Raw genomic sequence first — 17,765 nt, 5'->3', positions numbered from 1 at the left:
TTAACATTCCCACTCAACACAGGAAGCTGGGAGGTGGAGTGGACATACAGATGGGCTGGCATGTAAAGGTCCCGTAATCTGAAGTAGGCTTTTGTGAACACAGCTTTGCTTTTCTGGAAATCTGATTTGAGATGTGTGAACATACTCCCATGCGTGCCCAGTCACATTAACCTCAGCTCAGAATACAATACATACTGCTTTTTTAAAAAATGCATTGTGTGATCTTGCTTACAGAAATTAAGTATTTCCAGCACCACTGAAGGCAGCACAATTGATGTCGCTCCCCTGGGAGAGGAGGAAGCGGAAGATGCAGCAGAAGACCCATCACAACCAAAGGCTTGCTTTACAGAAGGTATCAAGGGCAGCAAACCTAACAGTGGGGATTGCATGCAGGACAAAAATATGTATTTGGGAATTGCTGTATCCTGTGAGTATGTGAGGAAGCAGGGGGGAGATGTTCAGCCAAATGACTTTATGCTTATGACAAAGTGGGTTGTGGCTCATGGAAGCTTATGACACAATAAATGTGCTGGTCTTATTGGTGCCACAGATCTCTCTGTTTCTTTTGCTACAACAGACTTAACATAGCTATTCCCACTGGGATTTTTCCTTGAGGAAATGCTATTTTAAACGCAGTTGCTACTTAGAGTAATGAAGCTGTTTTAAATTTACGTTGTGTGAGTCAGTTTAGCAAACAAATGTAGGGATGGCAGAATGTCTGGCACCAGCAATATGCATCTGGGTTGTATTCAGCATAGCGCTACGGCTAAGGTTCCATCAGGGCAACAATTTTTCCTGCAGGATTGAAACTTCACCTCTTCCCCAACCCTGCACAATTGTTCTGGGCTTTCCATAAATCATAAAATTGGCTAACAGCTATCCGATCCATATATTGCCAGGAGGATTTTTTCCTCTTTTAAGTCATTTCTTTAAATGAGCATTTGTGGTGAAACATATCAGATTAATGGCAGACTATCAATCTGTTACAGTGACGTTTCTCCTTTTGGAGTTGGGAATCAATATGTTGGCCTGTTCCTTGAGGAAGGACGTCAAGTCTGTGCATTGCTCCAGATTGTCAGTTGGAAAAAAACCCCATCCCTTTGAAATTGGAGTCTAGAATAAGTTTGCTGACTTTGTCCCAGAGGATTTCCTACTCTTCAGGATGCAGTTAGCAAATTGTTTCCTGCTTCCAGACTCCATAGGAAGATCCTTTCCATTGATCCATTTTCGTCCTGTCATTAAGCAGAATGGTAGAGAGTCCTGGGGGTACTCTGTTTCTTTGTCTGAGAAAAGAGAAAGTAGAAACAGTACCAAAGGTTTCCTTAAAAAGAGGTATTAAGCTGGAGCGTTGCTAGGTACAGACCTCTGGTGACAAATTAGCAAAAAATAAATAAAATTGCATATGCCATTTTATATGTATAGATGCAAATTTAGACTGACTTTCAGAGGTAGTAGTAACAATAATGTGAGGGGAATAATGCATGCTGTCACATAACACTGGACATTATGAGTGATCCAATAAGGTCAGAAACCATGGTTTCCCACTATGAGAATGAACCATGGAGAGCCTCAGGCTTGCAGACTCCTCCTTCCCACATCTTTCCCGTCTGCAAGGAGGCCAGAAGCTCTTAAACAAAACATGACTCCCATTATGCTGGAACTCAGAAACTGTGGTTTGTATTAAGACTAGTTAGAAAAAAGTCAATCTGAAGCCACAGTTTGATGCTGACTTTCCCCTGCTGCCTAGAGTTAAAGCAAACCACAGCTCCCTGCTTTTGTTGCACTAGAAACTAAGGTTTGCTTAAAAGCGGAAGCAAATATTCATTATGAAAGAGTTCTAGCAGTAGTTCTAGCGTTATTTCGTTCATATAGCAGAAAATCATGTTTTTCTGATTACATCATAACTTTAACACTGTACTCATTATACTTGTGGAAACACATTCCCCACAACAGTCATATTTGCAAGAGTGAAATAAGAGAATCACATTTTAATGCAACAGAGGAGAAAGAAGATGTAATTCCCTGATAATGTATCTCTGAACATATATGAAATCAGTTTCTCAGAGCAAGAAACTGAACTTATTATGTTTGTTATTCCATAATACACATAAAATACATAATGCCATACACATTGATGATGCTACATTAATAATCACCATCATTGTGCACAATGAATTTAGAAATACTGTTGTATAATGTTTAATTAGATAAATGAATCTGGCAACAGTAAAGACAAAAGAGCAGAAACTAATAGTTTGTGTCTTAACACCTCAAAGACCTGTGTTGGTGGTTGATTTTATAGCCTCCATCAAATTCATACATTAGTTTCTACAGCACCACAGAACATTTTGTTTCCATAAACATACCTTCGATTGCATATTTCAGTATTGTTCATTTACAACAATGGCTTCAGGACATGAGAAACTCATGAGGCTGGATCCAGAGAACTATGAGCAGAACTATGAATGGAAAGGCGGTGGGGTGGGGGGGTCACACCCTTGTGGCTAACAGAAGTCTCTTCTAGAGAGTTGGGGTGCCTTTTGGGAAACTGTGGGAGGTGGCACGTGAGGCTGTAGGGAGAAATGAAGATCTATGAGGATTTCCTTCCATTTGCAGAAGGGCAGCTCAGGGCCCAATCCATATCCTGGAGTTTGCCTAAATATTTTACTTCATTTTATTTTACTTTGATCATTTCATCCACCAAATATTCTGATTCCAGGCTGTGTACGGAGATTCAAATGCTGTCAGGTCAGCATAGAATCTGGAAAGGGCAAATTATGGTGGAACCTTCGCAAAACCTGCTATAAGATAGTGGAACACAACTGGTTTGAAACCTTCATTGTCTTCATGATCATTCTCAGCAGTGGTGCTTTGGTAAGTGGAATATAGATCATTATGTTGTAGAACGGAGTATATTAATTAATTGGGATGGGAGGAATTGTCCCAATTTGTACCCAAATGAATTTATTTTGGGGTGGTCTTCTATTCCCTTCTAGTTATATGACTTTTTTTACATATATTTCTCCCTTTGAAATCCAAGTAGCTATTCGTTAAGATTCTCTTAAAGTCACAGCTGGGTTTGTCCCTTACCATGCTACCATTTTAGTTTCATTTCCTAATCCTGACCTTCTCACTTAAAACAAGTTGTGGGAATGTGTCCCTCTAGACCAGCCTTTCTCAACCTGTGGGTCCCCAGATGTTGTTGAACTACAACTCCCATCAGCCCTAGCTAGCAAGGCCAGAGCTCAGGGATGATGGGAGTTGTAGTCCAACAACATCTGGGGACCCACAGGTTGAGAACCACTGCTCTAGATGGACTACAACTTCCATCATGCCTGACCTTTGGTCATGCTGTGTGGGACTGATGAGAGCTGGGAGTCCAACAACATCTGGAGGGCTATAGGTTCTACATTCCTGCTTTAGTTTTCAAGCCTTTTTTGGATAAACTCCTAATTCCTTCCCATGAATTATACTGCATTATGCCGTATTTTGGGTGTTGGGTTGCTAGTTTTAATGAAACAGAATTACATTTCATTTTGATTTTTTTTTTATATTGTTTGGTGCATTTTGATGTATTGGGAAGAATTTTATTCTTGAGAGGCTATGTTGAAATCAGTTAAATAAAATAGCAGAAACTTCTTTAAAAGAGTATTTTAAGGAGTGTTGGTAGCCTCTAGATGTCTTATAACTTGTCAAACCAATTTGGTTGAGGTACGTGTTTTGATAATGTGTAGATTCTGCATTTCAAGCAAATGTTAGAAAATCTTCCAATGGAATAGCAAGTCACAAGTGTCCAAAACGTAATTGAGATGTACATAAATATAAAGCATAGCCTTTAAAAATATCAGGCACAGCGGAATGAGTGACATTTTGTCTCTCCGCGCCCCACCCCCAGCCAATATGACCTTATTTGTAGTAGCGTTTTCCTTCATAGGCTTTTGAAGATATATATATAGAACAGCGCAAGACTATCAAGATCGTACTTGAATATGCAGATAAGATCTTCACATACATCTTCATTTTGGAAATGCTTCTGAAGTGGGTAGCTTATGGGTTTCAAGCCTATTTCACAAATGCCTGGTGCTGGCTCGATTTCCTGATAGTTGATGTAAGTACTTCCTTTGCCTAGCAGCTTTGTACATTGAATTGTTGGTGAGCCATGCTTTCATCATAATGCATCATAATATTTAAAGTGGGCTATTTTGGCTCAGTTACGCATCGCAGTCAGAGCATGATGCATTCTTGTACTCCCAGTCACCTTCAACAGTTTAGGTCTCTTACCTAGTGGGTGTTTGCTTCAGCGACCTAACACATAGTACCTATGGGAAGAAACTGGTAATAGAAGTCCCTTGCTTTTTATTCAGGTGTGTTCTGTAGATATAGGGATTTGTTCAGGTCTCTCATGAACTGGGCTGCAACACTGCCCTCTGTTTGTGCTCAGTGCCCTTTCTACAGTGTTACCCACAGTTATCAATTTCTCTTCCCATGTGTTCTTGTGTACTCATGACTGCCTAGATGTGGGGATGTGGCAGCGTTGTAGTGCTGTGCCATGTGACTTGATGTGTTCATAAACTTCTCCTTCTATATCTCACGTAAGCTTGATTCTGTGCTATGTTTGGCTACTGGGATAGTCAGGAACCTGGCCTCCAGCATGCCTGGATGCAGATTGGTGGTCTTGTGGTTAGTAGTGGGGCTCATTCTGTACCCATTACTGAATTGTTTGTCATTTACAGTATAGGTGGGTAATTCAGGGAGGTGAATAACAGTAAGATAATTCAGACTTTAGGTGCATCAGTTGCTAGAACACTGTCCTGCGATGGTGCAAGACCCATATGGAGTGAATTTTGAAAAGCACCATATCTGAGGGCACCGTATCTAAGGGCAGGAACCTTACTAAGCAGACCTAGGTCTCCTCAAAGACAACCTGGGAAACCCATTTCACTGCCCTAAGTTCGCCCTGGAAAAAAAGGCAGGATATACATGTGGGTAGGTAGGTAGGTGGAAACAGAAATAGCTTGCCCAGCAGTGGCTGCAACAACAGCCTCCCATCAGCAATTTTGCTGCCACTTAATGGGAAAGGAAGGGACAAGGAGACAGAGAGCACAGAGAGCACTTGTGTGGGCAAGCTAGCGATGGCAATGTGATGGTTCTGCCAGTGCGTCCACACAGCCCTAACCTTGCAACCACCTCATCTGACCCCCTCTTAGTCTGTGGAGGTATTGCCGCTGTTGGCAGGCTATTGTTGTGACTCCATCCCACCAGGCGAGCTGTTCCTGGGGAGGAAGGAAGGAACATTCATCTCTGTTTACTTGGCGTAATGCAGGTTCCCCCTCTGGTTTAAGTTTGTAATCGAGCTAATATTTGTATTCTGTTTGTTGTTGTTAAAAAGATATAATTTATACTTTTTCAATAATTCTGTAACTGTTGTCGTTTCTGAATAGGTTTCTATAGTGAGTCTAATAGCCAATGCCTTGAACTTTTCCGAACTTGGTCCCATTAAATCGCTTCGGACACTGAGAGCCTTGAGACCTCTGAGAGCATTATCGCGATTTGAAGGAATGAGGGTGAGCAAGACAACATTAAATAACAATTGAGGGACTCGTGGTCAGAAACAGCAAGCGGTATCTCTGTTTCTTAATGTAAGGGTATCAGTGCTGTTTTAGTTTGCAGTTGCTAGCAGGAACATTGCTTTCAACCAGGGATGGAGGGTTGAGGATAACCATAATGCCCCAAAAGGAGTCAGTGGGATGTGTTGTGAGCCACTTTGTGGTCTTTTGATAAAGAGTGGTATAGACATTTAATTATAGTAAACATTACATCCAAGGCGAGCATAACTTGACTTGGGGAGAACGTTTTGTGTGTGTGGCATCCACACGGAAAATTGTTGTTACTATGATTCACTTTTATCCCATCCTTTTCCAAGGACCTCAGGACTGCGTACATGGTTCTCCCTTCTGTTTATCATCCCAGCAGCCCTGCCAAGGAGCTTAGACTGAGAGAAGAAATTCCCCCAGTAGGCTTTGTGAATGAGTGGGGCGGTCTCAGTACCAAAACACTAACTGAAAACCAGTCCCACCCAAAATTGACTAGAGCTGGTCAGAGACCACCCACTTAAGAATCTTTCCCAGAAAGGGGGCATTTGCAATCATTCTATAGTTGTTCAGATCTTTGAGCTCCAGGGAGAATTTCTGAAGGAGTGGTCTTACTGCTGCCTCTTCCAGGCAGCCCAATACCATTCCCTCTTGGAGTGAGGCATTGATAAGCTGCCTTCTCCTTCCATCACCAGCCATGAGGGTCAAGGGTCAAAGAATGCAAATAGTCACCTGCACCCACCCAGGAACCCTGCCAACATACGCAGGCTGTGGTAATGAAACTCATTCAACAAAACTGAACGACACAGCATTCTGGACACCCCTTGAGATTGACCTGCTACAACAGTGGAGTCAAGGTCCAAGCAGATTGCAAGCAAATCACAGCAGGCCACAACCTCCTTTGGGCCAGTATGCAAGAGAACTTGCTCCATGCAATAAAACTGAACTACATGGTATATAGAGGATGCACTGGAGGCAACGAATTCAGCCAGTGTGGTGTTAAGAGCAGTAGACTCGTAATCTGGGGAAGCGGGTTCATGTCTCCGCTCCTCTACTTGCAGCTACTGGGTGACCTTGGGCTAGTCACACTTCTTTGAAGTGTCTCAGCTCACTCACCTCACAGAGTGTTTGTTGTCGGGGAGGAAGGGAAAGGAGAATGTTAGCCGCTTTGAGACTCCTTCGGGTAGTGATAAAGCGGGATATCAAATCCAAACTCTTCTTCTTCTTCTTTGGTGCCTTCACCACCACTGAGTAGGCTCGATAACAAGCACATACATATCTTCAGTCATATTCACCAGGAGTTTTTCTGCACTTGCATTCTAGCTGCCCCCCCCCCCATACAGGTGTCCCAGACAATAGCCTCTTACCCAATCTCCTTCTTTTGGTTATAACCCAAGTGAATATCATCCCTTCCCACCCACTCTGCAATAAGCTTATATCTCCGCCTGTAAGAGATTAGCTCTCCTGTTATATTCACAGCCTTCTGTTCTCATTTGTTCTCGAATACATTATTAAGCACATAATAGGATCCCACTTTCCCTTCCTCATTTTTTCTAGAGGAATATATTTATTTAGATAGTTATTTGAACACGCAATATTCACATTACCTTTTATATTAGACTTAAATAATTATTAGGGCAGCAACAACAATCTTCCTTTAAAAAATATTTTTAAACGCAAAGTGACAATATCGTCTTAGAAAGACGTGGTCTTCTGTGACGTGTGTATCGTCACAGAGCCAGAAGATGACTCATTCCATCTTAGAAAAGGGATTATGCCTTGGGGGAAAGAGGTGCGGGGAGGGGTTTGCCAAGGGCAGCTGTTCTGGGTGGATTCAGTGGCAATAAACATGCTTTGGATAAAGACTGCAAGTTTTATACATGTAAAGCAAGAATAAAGCATGAAATGCAGATAGGTAGCCTGCTTCTGAGCATAATGCACAGAACTAGCCTGCATAAAGCACATTAAAGCATGATTTGTGCAATAAGACCACATCATCCTAACTAACAAGACTAAGGCATAAGACCTTATCACTGGGTAGGGTGAAACATAATAAGGCATAAGGCAGGAGCCCACTGCTTTCGCTGGAGTTGCTAAGAGCCCCCAGGACAGCGACAGACATGGCCTCTTAACAGCCATGATGGTAATGGCTTGCTAATGGTTTAGAAACTTTCCCCCAGAACTGTGGTTTTTATTTAAATGCAGATTTATGTTAATCAAACGGATCAGTTGATTAAAATGCTTCAGCCAGTTGACTGGGATTTAATTGGAATTTACCATTAAGTATCTGATAAAATCTAACACCAGCATCAGAAGCTACCTAAATACTTTTCCCAACATCAAATCATTTGCAGTCGTTTCAATAACTTCTGTTCACTTCTCTTGTCGTTTTGTCTAGGTGGTTGTGAATGCTCTGGTAGGAGCCATACCTTCCATCATGAACGTGCTTCTCGTTTGTCTTATATTCTGGCTAATTTTCAGCATCATGGGCGTCAATATGTTTGCTGGCACGTTCTACTTTTGCATGAATAATACAGATCAGAAGATGATTTCACATGAAATAGTTGCGAATAAATCAGTTTGTGAAAGTATGCCAAATGTATCCAGATGGACAAACGTTAAAGTAAACTATGATAATGTGGGAGCCGGATACCTTTCTCTACTTCAGGTTGTAAGTAATCCCCCATTAGATACCGGTAATAACTTTCATTGGCAGTAGGTTGGATGTCAGTTTTGTCGGGTGGAATCCCATTGGTGTCCTTGCGCTCATCGAAGGATGCCTGCTATGAAGGGAGGGGGAGGCAATCTTTCCCAGTTTCCGCCTACAGCTGTGCATGTGTGCTAAAATGGTCACCTGTATATGCAAGTGTTTTAAGCTCTGCTTTGGAAAATTTGCACAATATTCTCAGCTATTAGAACTTAGATCGTGGATAGCTTTTAACATATCTCCTCTTTATAGGCCACCTTTAAAGGATGGATGGAGATAATGTATGCTGCTGTGGATTCCACAGGTGTAAGTACATGATGGTATCCCTCTCTTTTTCTTTCTCAGATGCTGATTATGTGTGGGTGGGTGTTTTAAAGCGCTTACTATCATATTTATTCTCTTAACAATGAAAACAGTCTTGTCTTTCCAATTTGTTTTTAAAAAACACCATCCCCCCCAAAATTGCGCATCTTGTCTAAGATTTGGTACTTGGCAAGTAGGGGAATATTCTGGAAGTGGAAATTGCTTTCCTATGGACCAAAGAGCATGAAGTTAACCTTTTACTCTTAAGTCTGTTTTTTAACTTGGTTAGTCCCAAATCTGGGAACAGTTCAGGGTACCCTACTAAAGGGGTCCAAGGTTTGGGTTCTGTCCGATAGCTCAGATGGGGGCCAACATGCCATAGGACATCCCTAAATGGCATCTTGGTGGGATTTCTCCATTAGATCTGCATAAATTCTTTCACCAGGATTAAGCCTAATGGTGATATCAGCCAGCAATCGGGTTTGCTGTTACGGGACACAGACTCAATGCCAATGCTAAATCCAGTTTACATCTGCTGTCAATAAAATTGTGGCCATTTTCATCCCAAGCTAGTCTTATGTCTTTCTTACTACGTTTACAGTGTTAGTTCCCACCCCGCTCTCATTAATTGCCAGTCCACCCACAAATTAACCCTTTACCTTAAGTCTGTTGGTTAGGAAAGTGATTTGAGCAGCTCTGCCTCCTGTTTGACCTTACTTTCCCTTTTATTTTCTCCCTCACTTACGTCCTTGTTTCTATTCTCTTCCCCCCTGCCTCTCCTTAGTGACAGCTAAGGGAGAGTGGGAGCAAGCACTCATGCACTAGAGGCCCAGACCTGGGAACATAAGAGGCTGCAAAGTACCAGAAGACCATTAGTTCATCTGGATCAGTATTGGAAGCAACCCTTCAATATTTTAGACTGGGGTCTTTTCCAGCCCTACCAGGAGATGTCAGGGATTCAAGTCCTACTGTACCATTAACTCTTAGAAACAAATGTATCCCTAGTTTAAATTGCCAACAAAACATGTGAATAAACTAATCCCAACTGTGGTTCTCAGGAAGCAATTGCAAGACCAAGGCCATTCTGTAGAACATTTTTCAGCATCTATGAGGGAACATTGGGTTTTGTTTAAATATGCCCTAGTTTTGTGAACTGGCCTTATGTATTTTCTACAGGCATCTATATGCTTATTCTTATTTCCTTGGTATTGGTGTTTAAGCAAGCACCTACATGTTTTTAGCAGATAATCTATGCAGCCCATTGGGTACTGATCTATTTTTATGTTTCCTTGCATTATAGTTGGATAAACAGCCCAGATATGAGGCCAACCTGTACATGTATCTTTACTTCGTCATCTTCATCATTTTTGGTTCATTCTTCACCTTGAATCTTTTCATTGGTGTCATCATTGATAATTTCAACCAGCAAAAAAAGAAGATAAGTGTCCAGATTATTCATTTCTACTTCACACAGTGAGCTGTGTCTCACAGAAAATACAGTGGTACCTCGGGTTACATACGCTTCTGATTACAGACACTTCAGGTTACAGACTCCGCTAACCCAGAAATAGTACCTCGGGTTAAGAACTTTGCTTCAGGATGAGAACAGAAATCGTGCTCCGGCGGCGCGGCAGCAGCAGAGACCCCATTAGCTAAAGTGGTGCTTCAGGTTAAGAACAGTTTCAGGTTAAGAAGGGACCTCCGGAATGAATTAAGTACTTAACCCGAGGTACCACTGCATTCAGAATGTCATAGTTGCGTACCATTCCAGAATCAGCACTATGTTTTCTTACTGCCATAGCATTTGGAGGTGCTTATACAGTACGACTGGTGTGTTACTTAATTTACACCAATATTCAGTTTTCTGAATGGTCAGCTGAACTTTTTGTTACAGTGTAAAACCTGATTGGCAAGTTTGCAATGAGACATTTGTCCTTTTCCAGCATCTCTTACAAATGGATAAACGAGTGTAAGCCATAAGGCAAATGGAGTGCCTGAGTGCACCTCACGTTGTCCATTAGCAGCAACAAACACTGCTTTAGAACTTGACCAGGTTACTTGAATTTGGAAGGAAAAAGAGAGATAGAGTTGGGTGTCATCAGCATATTGGTGATCTCAAAACCCAGACATCCTCCCCCTGTGGTTTTGTGTAGAAAGATGGGGGAAGAAGATGGAACCCTGAGAGACACCATAGACCAAAGGCCAAGGTATCAAACAGGAGTCCCCTAGCACCTCCTTCTGAAACTGCCCCTCCAAGAAGGTCCAGAATCACTGTAAAACTGTCTTCTATTCCCACCATAAGGTCTAGAAGGATAGCATGACTGGTGGTATCAAAAGTCATAGACAGGACCAGCAGAACCAACAGGAACACACTCCCCATGGTCCTACATAGATCATCCATCCAGGTGACCAAAGCAGTCTCCATTTCATAACCATACCTGAAGCTTGATTGACTTGGCTGTAGATAAGTTTCCTCATCCAGGAATACCTGGAGCTGAGGTGCCACAACTTACTCAAGCCCTTTGCCCCCAAATGGGCCAAGAGTTTCATATTCTGGTATGTATGGGGAGAAGGGATAGGAACTCCAAGTGTACATCAGAGCATCATGGCTCTGAAGTTGATTAGTTAGTTACGGATATGTATGATTTTTAATGGATCTCGTTGTTCTCCATTCAGTCCTTCCCTCCCATAAACCACCACTATATTTTTTTGGGATTCCATTTCTTGAATAGAAGGAATTTCATTGGAACGAGTTTTTCTCTGACAGGAACTCTTTCCTTCTAAGGAAGCTGCTTCCATCTCAGGAAGAGGGAATCTTTTGATCCAATCCAAACTGTTGATAGAATTACTATTCCTTCTGCTGGAGGTCAACTGATACAACAGCAGTGCAATTAAATCAACATTCTGCACTGTATGCAAGCTGTCAGTATCCTCTAATACAATTTGCAGTGACCTATGGATGATGAAAATAAATTAAATTGAAATGTAAAGCGTATGTACCAAAAACCACCACTAAGCAAGTACCAGAAGTAATTCAATTCAAGAAGGAGTTAACTGAAGCCAGTAAACGGCTTCTTTCGAGGATATTCCATCACTTAGGGAACAAAGGGTATTCATCAAATAATGATCCGCATCAAATATTTTCATTTTCCTCTTTAAAACAAACCCTACATGAATGCAAAATAATGCCTACACTGGTAGACTGGGCAGGTGAATGTTCCATCTTTGTGGATGGAATTAAATGCCGATGTTCCATCTACATGAGCATATCAGCTTTTGAGACAGAATGATGCATCCCCCTTTCCTCCCATAGTCCATTCTGGGAGTTCTTAGGCACTCCAGAGCCAATTTGAGGGGCACAGGGAGAGGGGCGGAAACCCCATAGTGCAAGCAGAAGTCCTTACACAGAGTTTCCACACAGGGCTTGTTAGGTGAATCCCAAAGTTTTGTGGTTAAAATATATCCATGAAGAAGTAATGTGCTTGCCCATCTACTTGAAATAAATGGGGTTTACCCATTTATATATGTATTAAAAATGTTTTTGTGTCGCTGCGTCATAAAATATCAGTGTGGTGTACAACAATTAAACATAAAGCACTATTTTAAAAAGTCAAATAATCATTAAAGTGACCAGCTAATCAATTTAAACAGGTGCAAAGGCCTACCAACATAAAAAAGTCTTCAAGAAATGCACAAAAGTCAAAAGTGAAGGGGCTGCCATATCACTGATGAAAGAGTGTTCCATAGCTACACTAAATTCCTGGTTTCTGTTTGAAGCCAGTTGGGCCTCTGCAAGATGAGGTACAACAGGCAGCACTCCTGCAGATGATCTCTGTGATCAAGCTGGGATATTAGGGCTCAAGGTCCTTAAGGTATCCTGGATCCAAGTTGTTCAGGGTTTTGTGTATTAATGCAAGAACCTTGAAACTTGAAGCTGGCCCATGAGCACATGGGCAGTCAGTACAGATGTTTTAGCAGATGTGTCACAGGCTGTCTGGCATCTGCTCCCATCAGCAGTTTTCACCTGCTGGAGCTTCCAGAGCAGCCCCACATAGAGCACATTGCAGTAATCCAGCCTCAAGGTTATCAACGCATGGAGTACAGTGGCCAAGTGTGTACTTATGAGTCTAAAGTTATGGTTATAACCAGTGGTTTTTTTTAATTCCTTTACTTAGGAGGACAAGACATTTTTCTGACAGAAGAACAGAAGAAATATTACAATGCAATGAAAAAGCTGGGGTCCAAGAAACCGCAGAAACCCATACCCAGGCCAGCAGTAAGAATGTCTTGTATCTTTTTTAAAAAACAAAAATTGCAATAATCAGACAAAAGCTTTCATTGAAGTTTAAAAAGCAAGTTCACCGAGAAAAACAGCTTTCCCTTGCCCATGAAATGACATCACACCCTTTTTCTGTCTTACTTCTCTCTGTCTTGTTTCTGCAGAATAAATTCCAAGGCTTTGTTTTTGATTTCGTAACCAAGCAAGCCTTTGACATTGGGATCATGGTTCTCATCTGCCTCAATATGATCACCATGATGGTAGAAACAGATAACCAGGACCCCTCTGTGGAAGACACTTTGTACTGGATCAATGTGATTTTCATCATCCTTTTCACTGGGGAGTTTCTCCTGAAATTGATTGCACTCCGCTATTATTATTTCACTATTGGTTGGAATATATTTGATTTTGTGGTCGTCATTATCTCTATTATAGGTAAGAAATATTTGGGGCTCATAAGTGAAGAAAAGGGTCAGCTAAAGAAAGTATTTTGGAGATTTGGCATAAACTGTTGTAAACGTTGCTGGTACCCACTTAATTCCCTTTTTCTCCACTTGAGACTACAAAGTCTACATTGCAGCATGCATGGCGAATTGTTTTAACATTGTATTGCATCAGAAATGACACAAAGGTCTTTTATAAGTACTTGAGACTTTGTAGATGCAGGGGATTCAATTTAGTGGGGTCAGAAATGGTATGAAGAGTGGATGGAGAAAAACCTATGTCAACTCCTCTCATGACACATCAGAGGCACCCAATGAAATTGATTGGCAGCAGGGTCAGAATGGGCAAAATAAAAACACTTCTTCATACAGTTAACAATTAACTTCGTTCCTGCAAGGTGCAGTGATAACCACCAGGTCAGGCAGCTTTCAAAAAGGAGTATTATTTCATAAATCACTATTATTTAAATCCCACCTTTCAGGATATAAAACCTTCCAAGGTGGCTTACAAGGCCTTCCTCTGCTTGTGGAGGCGACTTTGAGCTCCTACTGGCAGAAATTGTCTGTTCCCCTGCAGTTACCCTGCCTTACAGGTCTGAAGGTTCCCTCACCCTTCCAGAGCAGATGTTCAGTGGCCACAGGGGAGAATTTCAGCAAAATTACCCATACCCCCTTCATCTAGCATGGACATCCTGTGAGCAGGATAGAATTTTTGAATCCATCCCATAGTATACACAGAGAAAATTAATTATCCCAGTGACAGCAGGAGCTGTAGACATCCCAATGTCAGCCTAGCCTAGCATTCTCTCCTTGACCTTTCACAAGACAGTTGAGTCAGAAAATAACCACAATATGTGAACTAAAGCCAATTCCAGGTAAAAATAAAAAACATGGGGATAGTGATTTGCCATTTCCACCTCACACTGCAGTCCCTGATTGAAAATGATGTGATTGTGTATTACATTAATATGTAATATTATAAAATGGTTTGCCCTATTTTTTAAAACAGGTCTTTCCCTGTCCAAACTCATTGAAAAATACTTTGTGTCGCCCACCTTGTTCCGAGTGATCCGACTTGCCAGGATAGGTCGCATCCTGCGTCTCATCAAGGGTGCTAAAGGGATCCGCACTCTGCTTTTTGCCTTGATGATGTCTCTCCCTGCCTTGTTTAACATCGGTCTTCTCCTTTTCCTGGTCATGTTCATCTATGCTATATTTGGAATGTCCCAGTTTGCCTATGTGAAAAAGGAAGTTGGGGTTGATGACATGTTCAACTTTGAAACATTTGCCAACAGCATGATCTGCCTCTTCCAAATCACCACCTCTGGGGGCTGGGATCGCTTGCTGGCTCCCATTCTCAACAGCAATGCACCAGACTGTGACCCTGAAAAAGTCCACCCAGGAAGCACAACCAAAGGAGACTGCGGCAATCCCTCTGTTGGGATCTTCTTCTTTGTCAGCTACATTATCATCTCATTTCTGGTTGTCGTCAACATGTACATTGCTGTCATTCTGGAGAACTTCAGCGTTGCCACAGAAGAAAGCGCTGAGCCTTTAGGCGAAGACGATTTTGAGATGTTCTATGAGGTTTGGGAAAAGTTTGATCCGGATGCAACCCAATTTATAGAGTACTGCAAACTCTTTGATTTTGCAGCTTCTCTGGAGCCGCCTCTTTTAATACCAAAGCCAAACCACCTCCAGCTTATTGCAATGGATCTTCCCATCGTCAGCGGCGACAGAATTCACTGCCTTGACATCTTGTTTGCTTTCACGAAACGTGTCTTGGGCGAAAGTGATGAAATGGATGCTCTCCGTGTTCAAATGGAAGATCGGTTTATGGCTGCCAACCCTTCCAAAGTCTCCTACGAACCCATTACAACTACTCTGAGGCGGAAACTGGAGCTGGAGTCCGCTAAAGTCATCCAGCGAGCCTACAGGCGGTACCGTGCCTCAAACCCGGTGCGTAAACCTTCATTCATATATGACAAAGGCAAAAACAAAATGGACCCTGATAAGTTGAGTTTGAACTTGCCCCTGGAAACGAGGAAGAGGAGCTGCTCCACCACGTCACCACCTTCATATGACAGTGTGACAAAGCCAGACAAATACGAACAAGAAAAGTCAGAAAAAGAAGAAAAAGACAAAGATGACAAGGAGAGCAAAAAGTAAAAACGAAAGTGAACGTGTGATCCTGTCTATAGCAAATTTGTTTACAGCATAAGGAAGTTACCACTGATAACTGATAGGGATTGTGCTGGAAGTTTATGCCAAACTGCCTGTTTCTACAGTTATCCAACATAGTACACTTGCGCACCCAAGGCCAGCATTGAACATAAATAAGGCAATCGTCATCTTATTGTTGGCTGAATAGTAGGGTAGCAGACTTGTGAGGACAATGCTGTGCTTCAAACCAAGAGGCGCGGATGGAGATGGATGTGCAAAATAGCTACAAACTGTCAGGACACGTCCATAATTGTGTCTATCATAACAAAAAAAATACCCACCACTGCTGAAGTAATTGTATCCACTGTGTGCATCCCAGTCGCCACATGTGTCCTGTTTGACAAATTTCTCTTGGTGCCGCCATTTTTCTGTTTACAAATCGCTGTTTAATTATATGTTGAGCAAAGGAGCGAGGTGCTCCCTCTCATATATTTGTTTACATGCATTCCCTCCCCCCCACCAACACACCACCCTTTATAACTTAGGATATGGATGTGATATTTTGGACTTCTACTCATTGTGGGTGTGGTCCAATACAAGCATTTAGCAGAAAACCCTGGGTCTGCTGCAAAGAGATGGCTTTCTAAAGAGGCATGTCAGGTAGGCGGAACAGTCAGAAGAAAGGAAGAAGCGTCAACGTGGTTAAAGGATGTCGTTGTGTATGTGCCAGATTCCGTTTAGATATTAAGTTAAGCATCGGCTGTGCTTGCATAGACATGGCATAGGGCTTAAAAATCAAACTGCCTTTGTAGATATGTAGAAAAGGACAAGTTTAGTTAAAAGTTACACCCCCACACACACACACAATCCATGCAGTCCCCAAATTCTGGCTCAAGAACAAATAATGGCCACTGCTAAAAAATTTTTTATTTTTGCCCCACGTTGGGCAAAAGATTCCTGCAGTGCAGGAGCTTGAACTAGATGACCCTAATGGGTCCAGTCCAGCTCTACAATTTTGTGATTCTATGAAATAAATTCAAATCCTGATCTGGCCTACCTTAGTCTGCTCCAGAGAGCTCCATTTTGAGAAAAGAAACAGGAGGGTGAACAATTCAAAATTCCAGCATGAAAAGAAAAGCTCAGAGCGACTCCTCTGAACAACCGACAGGTGCTCAGCTCCTCAACACAAGGAATCAGAAGGGGCAGTGAGGAGGAGATGCAAGGCAGGAGAAAAGGCCAAGTGGAAAGCAGTAGCTGAGAATGGCATTAGCCAACACTTGGCAGGCTGGAGAGGAAGCACAAGCATCTTTGCAAAGGAAGGTCCGATCCAGGCAGAAGTGGCCTATGAAGTGGTTCTCCAAAGAGAGCCAGCAGCTGCTACAGGGGTACAACCCTCACCCATAATCCCTAGGGGAAAACTTGAGGCATTGCAGCCAACACCATAAAGGCATGTGCTCTGTGATTTTGGTGGGGCTGCTAGACTGCAGCTGTCCACTTCCATGGTGTTGGCTGTGATGCTTGCTGTTTCCTGGCACTTACAGCTGAGGATAGGAATTCACCCTTGCTCTGCTCTGCAGAATTAACCAGTAATTTTGTCTATTGAACTGCTTCACTGGCTGCTGCTGACTCCAGGCTCCTCCGCTTTGAAAGGAACCAGTGCATCTCACAGATAAGGCCATTGGCTTATTTAAACTGCCTGAAACTTGCTCAGTGCCCTTAAAGAGGTGAGATAGTAATATCGAAAGCCACCAGGCACTGTTTTCACCTGGTAGTTCTAAGGATCCCTCTGTCGCTTCCCCTTCCCAAAATCGTTTAGTTTGGTCAATTCCGAAAACTTCAATGGCTGCTCCTGAGAGATTCTCATGGTTTTGGCCCAGCCTTCGCCAACTTGTTGCACTCCAGATGCTGTTGAACTGTGGCTCTCGGCATCGTTGGCCATTGGCTGGGGTAGGCTAGTTGGGCCAGTTTCCCTTCCTCCACCTCTACTATTCTGATGTAATTTTGGTTTGTGTGCGTGCACATGCATGCACATTTATACTAGAGAGGGAATGCTGAGGTGATATTTTCCTTCTTCAGATGAAGAATGGTTCCAGGAATTGCTGTGAAATATGGTAAAGCCACATGGTAGATCAGAATATGAAATTACCATCCACCTCCTCCCTAAGGAGAGAGGGGTGCCATTGGCAGAATCAACCCAGAATACATATACATCCTATTCAGGCCTTTATCACAAGGATTTAACATGTGAGGAGGGGGAAGGTTTAATGAGTGTGCTAGCT

At 42.4% G+C, this 17,765-nt stretch overlaps 1 protein-coding gene across 1 annotated transcript in view; it reads left to right on the top strand.

Moving 5' to 3' along the window:
• LOC128423520 (sodium channel protein type 2 subunit alpha-like) overlaps positions 1-17,468 on the top strand; it is a 95,078-nt gene extending 77,610 nt beyond the window's left edge. The window contains exons 18-27 of the mRNA XM_053408769.1: positions 235-352; positions 2,720-2,874; positions 3,935-4,108; positions 5,442-5,564; positions 7,990-8,262; positions 8,551-8,604; positions 9,902-10,043; positions 12,777-12,877; positions 13,045-13,315; positions 14,333-17,468. Of these exons, the coding sequence (XP_053264744.1) occupies positions 235-352; positions 2,720-2,874; positions 3,935-4,108; positions 5,442-5,564; positions 7,990-8,262; positions 8,551-8,604; positions 9,902-10,043; positions 12,777-12,877; positions 13,045-13,315; positions 14,333-15,492 (2,571 nt within the window). The 3' untranslated portion in view covers positions 15,493-17,468. The remainder of the gene's footprint in view (positions 1-234; positions 353-2,719; positions 2,875-3,934; positions 4,109-5,441; positions 5,565-7,989; positions 8,263-8,550; positions 8,605-9,901; positions 10,044-12,776; positions 12,878-13,044; positions 13,316-14,332) is intronic.
• The last annotated feature ends 297 nt before the right edge of the window (positions 17,469-17,765 follow it).

This window comes from Podarcis raffonei, chromosome 1, assembly GCF_027172205.1.
Source record: "Podarcis raffonei isolate rPodRaf1 chromosome 1, rPodRaf1.pri, whole genome shotgun sequence".
NCBI classification, from domain to species: domain Eukaryota; kingdom Metazoa; phylum Chordata; class Lepidosauria; order Squamata; family Lacertidae; genus Podarcis; species Podarcis raffonei.
This window is presented reverse-complemented; position numbering and strand designations above follow the sequence as displayed.